Raw genomic sequence first — 12,255 nt, forward strand, 5'->3', positions numbered from 1 at the left:
TCAAGTTATTCCATACAGATGACAAGCTACAGATATTCTGCTGGTGACAGTCCTGAGTTAGTGTTGTAACCATTACATGCTGTCCATTACAGAGAAAGTTTATTGTCTTTTATAGACTGTAATATTTAAAACAAATGTAATTAGAATCCAAAATATGGTCTAGAAACATGTTTGCATGAAGAATTCCTTTCCTCTCTCTACATGTGAAGTGGTTTCTTTCATGTTCCCCCTCAAATGCTGATTAATCAATACCAATTCTGACAGCTGCACTACAGCTTTACATACTAATCTTCTCAGTCCGTTTGTCTCCAAATCACAAGCTCAAGCTGGAAAAAGCCCTGAGCAAATGTGACGAATGGAGGCAGCGTTTATCGAAGGGTGCACACTCACGAACAGTTCAGAGGACTGAATATTTTGGTAAAGTGTTTCAGATCATTTATCTGGAGAAAGATTTTTTTTTTGTGATGTCCTATGCAGTGGGCTATGTTGTAACATGAAAGGTGTAACGTAGGTCCATTTACAAAACATTCTTTTAACTGCCGTGTTTTATGCTCTGCTTTATTTAGAATCTTTCTTAAGTTCATAGGTACAACATTCATTCCAGTATGTGCATGTGCATCATCCAAATCAAGAACTAGTCACGCCCATCCACATCTTATTCAAACTAAATCCTGCAACGCGCAAAAGAGGCACGTTATCAGAGGGTAGACAGATCCAGCTCATACCAGTAGCACTTAGAAGCTCATGTGGCCCTGGCAAACCAAAGAGCTATTGTTCAAAAGGTAGACTAGGACAGACTGACTGAATATTAACCTTTAGGTCTGATGGCAATCAGCCAGCTGTGCAGGGACCCTTGGGAAATCCTGGGTGCAGATGGGTAATGACAGCCCATAATGCGACTAGAGCTGTTCACAGCATACGACTCGACTTGCACTCCACATGCTGACCTTTGCTGATTGAGCCTCTTGGGAGTCTCCCCTTGTGTTTGTATTCGCAAAACCACAGAAACAGGAGATCGGATTTAATATTTTATTCGCGATTGCAGTTAAAAACTGGACACAGCCTACTGTACTTTTCCTCCTAGGAAAGCAATAAAAATATATAACATAGATATCCTGAAAACAGGAGACTGAAAAGTGCTATAGAACTTAGTCTCTGTCAGACCATCCATAAGCCATGCAATCATTTGGCATTTTTGACCCCCTCTTGGGGTCATTACATACTCCCCCTCCTATGTGTTCCTTTTTTAAAAGCATGTAATATATATATTTTTTAATAAACCTAATACATGTATTAAATGATTGGATATCTTCAAGGCATTAACAGTGAAAAGCTGTATCTGTTAAAGGCATAACATCTAAAATTGTTTAGCCAATGCAGGAACTGGATCTTTTAGTCTGAAATGCGAGCAAAAGTTTATGTATATGAAAACCTTTTCCCCCGCTGTCAGCTTCATAAATTACACTTCATTCACCCATTTGACATGATGTTACGAGGAGTCCAAAGAGGGTCCCATTCTGATGTGAAGTGAAGATGTGGGCTACACTGGTATCTTGTAGTACAGTACTGTTCTGGTCAAGGCTTTTCCTATACAGAAACCATAGAAGGAACCATTATGTGTGTTAATGAGCCTCTGGAATGCGTTTAGCCCAGGATCTCCAGTATGTGCTCCCCAACTCCGAGGTAGTAGACCCCCTGCGCAATCCCAAACAGCGGAGCGATGACCAGTGCACGGCAGGCAGCTCCCTTCAGAAACGCAGAGGGCCCCTCTCTTGACCAGATCCTCCTGAAAAGAAGACCAGCCAGTACGTTAGAATGTCAGCAATGGCCTTGGAGGACCAGAGTCATGCTGCCTGAGGCATCTCTGCGTGCTGCACATGGATGTGGAAGCCGCCGAACTGAGCTGTCGTGAAACCGCAGGCACATTGGCCAGTCAGAGATGAGAAGCCTCCTGCTGATTTCACTCACCTACATCCTGAGCCACTCTGAGTCACTCAGTGCCCTCCAGAACCTCTCAGTGGGTGAAAAGGCACATTGAGTACTTGAACACACAGTCCTCACATTGCTGGGCTCATAACTAAGACACTGTCCATTGTTTTCTATCAGAAAACCAAAATAGAATCTATTAATTTTCTGGGTAAAAATGAAGGTGTCAACAGTGTTTTTAAAAATGATCTTGTAAATACATTGTTATTTTCCCTGATTATTTCCGTGGCAGTAATAGTGCTCGCTCCAGCACAGGGTGGGCTCTATGAATAAGGTGTCGCTATGTCACCAGCGGACCGGGACTGGGATTCTTCAAGTGGCTGCATACGAGTTTGCTGAGGAGAGGGTTGGGATTAGCTGGCCAGAGCTCTCTCATTTTCTGGCGACATAACGATCACTGTGGCCTCCTGAGCACTTGCGGTGATGTCAATAAATAATTCACAGGAGACCCTAGTCTAGTGATAAACACACAATTATCTACGCCAAATCGTATGGTTTTGCAAAAACATAATGTTTAATTCTATATTTAAAAATTCCTTTACTTAAATTTAATTAAAAAATAGTATGGTGTACAGGATAAGGCTCTGGATCTGTAAGTGAGGGTTATATACATTCTGAGTGGGGGGTACAGCGACAAACTCCATCACTTTAGCCAGCTAACAGAAATTATTCTTCAGGTTGTGATTCAACTCAAAAATAATAAAAAAGTTGGAGGTATCTGTGTTTAGAATAGCTACAAGCTTATAATATACAATAGCATTTGGTATTGTACTATTAATGCAGGTCCAGTTGAATACACCATTAAAGCAAATAATTTACTATTATTATTAGCAACAGTATTTTCACATGATTAACAGCTCTGACCTTGTGCAGTCAAGAATGCCACTGTATGAGTCTTCTCCCACACCTTTTTGCAGGGTCTGAAGCCGAGTCTTGATAACTGAAAATGGAATCATGCTTTAAAATTGCAGAATGAGATATTCAAGTTAAATGATGAACTTTCCAAGACTAGAATACTCTGCTCAGGTCTGCAATGCTTTCAGCTACTTGGTCACCCAAAATCAAGTGCAGTAGCTCTGAAGATACATGATTCATTAAGACTTGCCAGGTTAGGACAGAAGGAAGTTCCAATTTTGTCTCTTCTGACCAGGGAAACCTTTTGTGGCGAGCAAGTGAACGTTCCTGTGTAGGGAAGATGCTTTTTGCTGTTTCTTGGACATGTATACTTCAACTAGCCTCAAGTGGAAATGTATAGGTACTACATAATACCAGAAAACTTATATTTAAAGGCTGGAAAGGGGTTCAATAAATTCTCTTTTCATAGCACAGTATTTAGGGCACTCATCTTGGGTATTCTATTACACCAAAGATCAAGATCAAGAAAATTATACGGCTGTGTAATTTCATGAGAGAATCGAGGCAGATCATTTTCTGTCACAAGTCTGGAAAAGGTTTCTGTTTCTATTCAATCTTCTGCTAAACCATGCTGAGATCAGCCTGGTTATTTTTTGATTCTTCTGTTTTTTATTTTAGTTACAAAACCAAATGGTTCTCCACACCCAGCAAGGACTCACTCTGATTCTTTACACCAGGGGTTGAAAAGGAAGATTTTCTGACCTCATCCATCACTGCTCTCTCTATCAGTTAAGATGTCTCTTAATTTCAAATCATGAGGTTTTCTAGGAGTGATTTTCAGTTGTTAAAATAGCTCCCAAAACTTTTGTTCTCTAGCTTGCATTTTTGAAAAATGAGTGACAGTCCAGATGTATGACAAAATCAAAGGGCTGACGGATGACCTTGGAGGGGTCACAATCTCTTAGCTGATATCAGGCCAAGATTAACTGCATAGCTAATTCTTTCTCGTTTTTTTTCACAAAGTGGCAGGTTTCATAAATCAAGTATTTTCCGCTGATCAAGAACTTTTATTTACTCGTGTGTGAAAGGGTGCTTCTGAGGTGCGGCTTACCATCCAGCGGGGTGACTGCCACTGCAGCCACAGAGCCAGCCAGGCAGCCAGCCATGAAGGAATGCATGAAGGGGGCCTTCTCTTCCGGCTTGCTCCTGCCCAGGTCGTTGAGGTTAGCAAACAAGGGGAAATAGATCACGGAAAAGGGCACATCCCTGGACAGAGAAGGACAAACAGTCAGTAGAATTCACACTCCTGAGGTTTGCATTGAGGCTTCTAGGTTTGTACCAGAGGCGTTGCCCAAGGAAAGGACGAATTAAACTTTTTTGAATAAATATAGAGCTAGTACCTAGTTACGCTTTGCATAACATTGCATAAAGGCAGAACAACTACAGGCCTCTTCCAAATTTTTTGGGTTGAGCTGATTTGTTTGGCACTCCCTTTAACCAGCCTTAGCCCTCTCAAACTCCTCATGTCATGACAGACTTACTCCTCTCTCTCATCAATAACATTTCACCGTTGGAAGATAAGAGAAGTTATAAAAGAGAAGAGGTCATCTGACCTGTCTTGTCATCTGGCTGCTGAAAGTTTAGACATCAAAGGTTTTTCAGGGAATCAACTTTAGTAACATGGCTGAGTGATTTGTTTCAGACCCTCCAGTGTATTCTTTTTTCAAAATAGCAATGGAATTAAACTCTCCTGAGGAGGTTTCTAAAATAGCTTTAGCAGAACTGGCTGACGCTTTCTAACAATTGTCAGCAGTGACAGAGGCACTGCTGTGTCCCAGTTAGATGTTATGGAATCTCCAGAATCCATCCATCCATTTCCTATTCTATTCATATTCTATTCTTTCATTCATCCGGAGCCTATCCCTGCAAGCAATGGGTGCAAGGCAGGATATACCCTGCATGACCCTGCAATAAATGGTATTGCTTGGCTTTACATGTCCAACCATAGTAGTTCAGCTTATTTATGTTCAGGCAAATACATTTAATGATCCCTTAAAGTAAAGGACTTGCACACCATTTATTTGTTTTACACAAATCTCAAACATAAATATTTAAAAAATACCTCAGTATACCATAACAGCATTGTGAAACATAAAACTGCTGCAAGTGGTGTACCTCTGCATGTCACCAAGTCTTAGGGCTTGATATTTACTTCACAGCATGTACTGTCAGCTCTTAGGATTGTGGTGTAGCCTGGTTGTTTTTCCTGACTCCCCTCCAAAACTGAAACTGTTAGGTTCAGGTCCGTATGTCTCAATGCTGGTATATTCAGGCTTCATTTGTGCTCCGATCTTAATATCTATCCTAGTGCCTTTTTATGTGTAACATCCAGAAGATCAACCTAATGAATACATCTAATTGTTCTGTGAAGGAAACAAGGCTATGAAGACTTCCTAGTACTGATTTATTTAAAGAGCTATCTCAGAGGTCCTGCTTTAAGTATTCCTTAAAGACACAATTTACAAATAAAGTATTGAAAAATTCATGGCATGTTTCATATAAGTTTTTCCACAGCTGATCAAACTCTCTGTCCTGACCTGTCAATTAAATTGCTAATTGGTGACAGACTTAAATATATTATTAACAATCCAATGTCAAACTATTTACAATTTAAGTCATACTTCCCGACTAAGAGAGTATTAGCCTTAAGGGCCATGACATTGCCTTAACACCTTAATTTTCAATTCATCCAGTTAATCTGTCATAATGAATAATAAACAGCAAAGGCTAAGATGTGCAGGGTTGTGCAGCTGCCCTCTAACCTGATCAGAGTGGCTCCCATTCCCTTGTAGAGACCAGCAATCCCACGAGTCTTCAGCAGCTCTCTGGTGATCCGGGTGGCTGAGGGGCGTTGGTGAAGGGAGGTAGGGGTGTTGCCACTGACCTGGGAAATGTGTGGCGATGGGGCAGTTCCAGCAGCAGATACAGGCTTCTGAGAAGCTGGAATTTTGACATAACAACTAAGCTGTTAAAGAGTATACAATTAAAGGAGCTGTGGGCCCAGCTGAAGCTGACCAGTTATATTAGATGGTTTTTCATCAAACAAGGTCATGGGCTCCTTGGTGAAAGAAGACCCTCATACTCATGTCTTAAATTAAAAACATTATGCTTAGAAATCTGTTTTCTGACATTATTTAGAGAGAGAAGCTCTGTATCCAATAAGGAAATACCAGGAACAAGTACTGTTTCTTTCTATTCCTTTTTTGAGTTTACTTCAACATCAAAGTCAAAATATTCTAGTTCAAGTCTGTAGACACCGCTGTGGAAGGTGCAGTAAACTGTTAAAGATGTGTGGATTTATGTGTGGATTTATATTTGACCTCTATACAAATTTGTCATATGGGTCTGTGTTCTGAACAGGTGAACCAGGAAGGACCCTCTGTTTCTTGAGTCACATCATAAATAGAAAAGATTCATGGAAAGAAAAGGAAGAAAAGAGAGGGAGGGGTATGCTAAATGATCACTGCTTAAAGGGGAACTACAGTCTAATTTTCTCAGACCAGTAACTAAATCTCCGTAAACAAAATAAATTCAGTGATGTTATAGAAAAGTTTTACAAATATTAAATTACGCACAAAATTGTGAACTTTGTGAAAGCCGTGTTCTTGCTACGGGCGACAGCAAAAGTTCTGACGAATTGTGACGTGGAGCGACCGTTCCTGCTTACTAGTCACTGTAATGACTCATTTAACCTGATGTACAAGCGAACAAGTACAGGTTGTATAGCAGACATTTCACCACAGAAATGTTCCAATGTGATCTGCAGGGAAAGTTAACAAGTACAGTAAGTAGTATTAGTCAGCAAAGTGTCTCAAAATCAAAAGCAATATTTCTATTGGATTAAAAGAGATGTATTCATAAGTCTTCTTCTTTACAATGTAATAGAGGCGCATCATGTCACTGAAAGCTTGGTTGCCTCGTTCTGAAATGCAGAACATGGTGCTGTGCATACCTAGAAATTTTGTCTCTTTTGTGATGTAAATTGAAGGTTTTACAAGTTACTGCGTACATTATACTTTTATTGCGGTTTGAAATACATTTATCAATGCTGAATCTTTCTAACCCTGAAATAGAAAAATAGCTTTGCAGTTCCCCATTAAAAAAAGAGGACTGTGAGACTGTATCATCTTTTATAAGATTTTTTTTTTATTAGATTGATCGATGTCCCTTCTTATATTATTCAAATAATGCATTTGCTTGCAGACCATTAAAGATTACAAGAATAACAATTCTAATAAGTTAAACGTTTTCTGATTCCCATGTGCATGTTAATGATTGGCTGATAATGAATTTAAAGAACACTTGAATATCAGCATTGTTGGGTCAGAATGATCATAATGTTCAACATACAGTTGGCCTGGAAAACTGATGTGCCAGTGGTTGCATACAGTAATTGTTCCTTCTTAATTTAATATAATTTATCACTTGGCTACCTGCATTCTTTCGATTACCATAGATGTTGAAGGTACTGCTTGCAGTTTTCTGACCTTGGCTCTGATATTATTGTAGTTACAGCCCTGTGTCACTTACTCAGCCTCCCAGCATCCTGGAGCTGGATTTTGAGCATCTCCATCGGTGTGGTGACAATGACCTGGCAGGTTCCAGCCCCACAGCCTGCTAACATCTCTTTGATCAAAGTGAGCCCTTTACTGAAAGACAAGTGCAAAAAGTACAAGTAATGTGAAACAGTAGATTAACATTACTTGGTAGATAAATGAAAATGTAATGGCTATAATGATTGACATTATGTTTGACTATTTTTCATAAATTGAGACAAGAAACTCTGTACTTCTCCGTTGCTTTAAAATGTGGCACAATCCTGACTAATACATTTTAATTCTTTAACTTTCTATATTATTATCAGTTAAGGTTTGGAAAGAAAACAGATAAGTATGAAAATGTTTTCTAAGTAATAACTTAAAATTAATGTTTATATTTCTTGCCACGAGGTAGTGTAATTGAGTAATTTTCTTTATTCTAAATCATTTTTTAAATGTATTATATATCTTTCAAAAGCAGAACCAATAAGAACATGCAACACAACATTTCAACATCTCTCCCCTAAAAATAAATTGTCCCAGCCATCATTACTAAAGCACTCCAAGTCTCCCACCAAAGGATCCCTAAAACAAGATCAGAGAGCCCCTGAAGAAGCAATGGACAACACGTCAACAGCAGCACACCGAACCTCCACCATCGTATCCCCGCCACCATGAAGCAGTAGAGAGCTTCATATACAGGATATAATGCCAAGGCTTCTAGGAGAGGCAAAGCAGGGTCCAACAACATATTAATTGCAACAAAACCACCCAACCAGATCTGTTTCTGTTATTATGAGAGGCCAGGATTGGAGTTATTATTTAGCAAGACCACTGGGAGAGCAAAGAGCATCTTGGTTGTGAATAGTGGACAAAGAAGAAGGAAGCCTTTTCCTAAAACTTAAGCACATCTGGATACTCCTAAAACACATGTCAAAAAGTACCTAAAGCACTCTCTGGGGAGAGAACACACAAGGGGACAAGCTTCATATATCATCTATGTGGGATCAGGTACACTGTGAAGAAAATGTAAGTGATTAGAATTTAAAAAAAATGAATTCATATTGTCCAAAGTGTTGCTGCAATAAATTTCTTGATTGTAACATTCGATTCTACGTTCCAAAAGGTGCTATTAAATGTGTTTAAGAAGCTTCTGAAAGAAAAAAAAACAAATCGAGCAAATCAATCCCTTTTTTTTGCCCCTGAGAACCAACAGATTACGTGCTGGGTGTATAGACCACCTCTCCCTCCCAGAGACACCACAGACATGATGTAGACAATGGATATGTTAGTAAAAGAAAGAGCCAGGAAGTTCATGTTCAGATCACAATCCTGGGATAAGTGAAGAAAGGACTCATTTTTAAAAATATATTTAAGAAGGTGAATCTCCTTATTTTATTTATCCAAAGGGGAGAAGAGTGAATTACCTGGAGTCGATGATTATGGAAAATAGCAGAAAGGGTATGCCACATCTTCTTAGAATGCTTGAATCTTTCTAGGAAATGCCAAATTGTAAGTCAATTTACAGTATCTTAGAGGAACACAAGAATAAACGATATCTTGAAGTCTCAATGAATGGAGATTTTCTTCAAGTGGATGCCAAGATACAGGAGTGTCAAGAGTAAATGAAACAGCACTCACAAGACAAAGGTGTAGAAATAACATTAAAATTTGACTTAACTTTCAATTCAATTTATTTTTATATAGTGCCTTTCACAACAAGGTTGCCCCAAGGCGCTTAACAATGCAATCGATGATACATTTTGTCAATACAGAACAGAAGACCAGAAGAAGCTTTCTGTATATCTCTCACAATGCAGAATTTAATAGGTATGAATTACTAATAAAATGTGAGAATTTCTGCCTTTCCATATAAATTTAGAAATTCAAGTATGCAATCATCACAATACTGTAAAAGGGGGAGACAAAAGAAGGAACATGTTCATCTTTATTAAGGAGAAACAAACTTGAAGGGAATTGGGGAAATGTATATCTGTTGAGATTAACATCAACCTGTCAAAACATTTTATGGAAGTTGTTAATTGTGAAGACACATTAATCAGTAATGCACAGGATACCAGGGTATCAAGATATGTTTTTCTGTGGCACACAATTCTGAGATACCACCCATGTTGATGGTATATTATCATGCCAGTTTCTATAGATTTCCTTTAACTGAGAAAAGCTTGCAGGCTCCACTACTGCAAAATGCAATTCAAGCCAAATTCAAGGACTCTCTTGATTTTATCTGCAACTCGGGTTAATGCCTTCAACACTCTATGGGACGCAGTCAAAGGCTTCATGAAACTTAAGCCTTATGTATTTGGCTTACAGCTGTATAAATCATGTCATAGAGGAGAATTATTGAGTATGAAACAGAGGTGGCTTTTCTAGATTGTGTTCAAAATCTCAGTTTTTCTGAGGCAACAGATTTGGAAATCAATCCTGTCAGCAAATAACTAAATTTACTGCCTAGACAGTGTTGAGTCTTTTTATAAGTATCTGCAGACATAATTATTATTTTAGTAGCTATTTACTAGCTTTGAGACCAGCGGTTTGCAACAACATGGTGACAATACAGTACTTTCACAAAATTCACTACTTTGCACTTAATTTGCGATGCTGTCAAGGTAATTTATTTATTACTGAGTTTTAATAACCAGTCCGAGAAATTGGGACTGCAGTTCCCCTTTAAAGGAATTCTGGACTCATAACGTTTACCATCTTCTCCACATTGTACACGGATAATGTGCCGATAAACTCTCTTTGTGAAATTATTTGATCAGAAATTATTCATTAGTTCTTTATAGTAGCCGAAGTAGGAATATTTTCAGTTGGTTCTGGCCAGGTTTCATTAATATAGCTAGATATTTTGACATGAACCCTTTAGCAACGGTACTGACAGACAACAAGTGTTCTTTCCAGTTTGTTTTTTCTAGAGTATAAAGTCAGGGGGACTAACTTTCACTTTTGTGTTTGCCCTCTTCAGAACCTCTATTTCAGGGTGTTCATCCATCTGCTACTTGTAGTCTGATGACCTTTAATTATACACAGCATTGTATATAGTGTAATTCTATGTTCATGATATATTGTTATATGTAGACAATGTCCCCCAATCCCTGATGCTAACTATTTGTGATTATTTCAGTGCTCTATCAGGATATTAATGAATTGGTCCATTGGATACTGTCATTAAGTTTTGGAGTGTAGGAAACTGGCCTAGCTCTGGTGGTGCTACTTGTCAAACATTTCGCATACCTTGGTATTAAGATTTACTGTTCTTTACATGCCACCAAAGTAAACAACTTTGAAAATGTGTTTATAAAGGTAGATATTGACTCGAACTATCTCTACAGGCTTGTTTTTCCCTAATAAAAATTAATTGTATTTCCTTGTTTGAATTTTTTTGTTTGTTTTATGATTCCCTTCTCCCCTCATATGGGGTTATATGGGAAATACTGCATTCTAGAATTTCAAAATTTCCATGGAAAGGGAGAAATTGTCCATTCCATAGTGTGAAAGGTCCATGTGCAACCTGGCTTTGCCAGACTTTTAAATGTATTTGGACTCTTTCCTGTTGTTTGTTTTGTCCCTGTCATTTCTTGTTTCTTGGCATCATCCGTATCCTCAAGGTTTTAAACTGGGGCACTGGGGTAAACTACAGTATAAACAAAATCACAGAAGACACTGGAAGCCCAATCTTCTGTTTTTATTTTTAGAAAATATGCAGTTACATGCAATTACACAAAATCTCCTTTCTAATTTGCTCATTGGAGTAATAATGAGATTCACAGGGACTCCTGCAGCAGCAGAACTTGATCTGGTAGACTGGTCTGACTGCAGCTAAGAAGTTGCTGGAGATTCAATAACGCTCACATTGCTTTTTTGAATCCTGGGATCTTGACAGCATTTTTATGCAGCTCTCTAGCACTCACATTCATGGTGCCATTGAAGGGATATTGTAGCCTAATAGTGCTGCTAGTGACACAGCCAAAGCCTTATTGCATGGAACATCAATTGTAGTTGGTTATTTATTAATTTAGGGGCTACCACAGAGAAGCTCAGCCTTTAGAAGAGAGTGGTACCACTAAGAATAAAGGGGGAGAGGGATTTTATGTGGTTAAGGGGAAATTTTGCATTGTTTTATCATAGTTTTGTTCTGATTTCTGAAAAAAAAGTAAAATTACAAAAAAATGACATGGTATCAGAAGTGACCAGTGGCAGAATCAGAGCTTAACCTGGTTTTCTCCTTTGTAAAATGTAAAGATCATAATGCAAACAGACAAAATGATTCTATACTCTGACTGAGGAATTACAGTACCAATCAAATCTAGTAGATCAAGGACTGGGATTGCACTAAGGACTGGAAGACACTGTTAACATACAATAAAGGTCACCATCTAGTGATACACAATGCTGAGTACTGTTAAAGAAGTAAGAGTAGAATTATCAGACTGGTGGACAGCTTGAATTAGTAATTCCAAAGACAACAGTGGGTATCTCTGACAAGTCCCCCATGAAAAACAGGAGCAATTGCTGCTGGAAGGTTGGTGTATAACCTTTTAACCATATCAGTAAAGCCTGAATCAAAATCATGTATCTCGTGATCTAGAAGCAACCACAAATATTCCCTCTCAGGGTAGTCATAAGGCTTTTGTATAATGCACAATGTGAAGGCAGCAAACATGATCAGATACAAGATAACTTATAATAAAATTTAGTTTGATCGCAATGTACTCATTTGATCACACAAACCTCAACCAGTGTGATAGCAACAGTACTAGCATACAGAGCTAGTGAGTACAAAAAAAGAGAA

The 12,255-nt window shown here is 38.5% G+C and overlaps 1 protein-coding gene across 1 annotated transcript in view; it reads right to left on the minus strand.

Annotated features, from left to right (window-relative positions):
* Positions 1–1,015: 1,015 nt before the first annotated feature.
* slc25a18 (solute carrier family 25 member 18) overlaps positions 1,016–12,255 on the minus strand; it is a 30,743-nt gene continuing 19,503 nt past the window's right edge. Inside the window, exons 6-10 of the mRNA XM_088646865.1 lie at positions 7,432–7,550; positions 5,664–5,841; positions 3,953–4,107; positions 2,851–2,926; positions 1,016–1,786 (exon numbers count right to left, since the gene is read on the minus strand). Of these exons, the coding sequence (XP_088502991.1) occupies positions 1,645–1,786; positions 2,851–2,926; positions 3,953–4,107; positions 5,664–5,841; positions 7,432–7,550 (670 nt within the window). The 3' untranslated portion in view covers positions 1,016–1,644. The remainder of the gene's footprint in view (positions 1,787–2,850; positions 2,927–3,952; positions 4,108–5,663; positions 5,842–7,431; positions 7,551–12,255) is intronic.

Source organism: Lepisosteus platostomus, chromosome 9 (assembly GCF_059453375.1).
Source record: "Lepisosteus platostomus isolate fLepPlt1 chromosome 9, fLepPlt1.hap1, whole genome shotgun sequence".
NCBI lineage: Eukaryota > Metazoa > Chordata > Actinopteri > Semionotiformes > Lepisosteidae > Lepisosteus > Lepisosteus platostomus.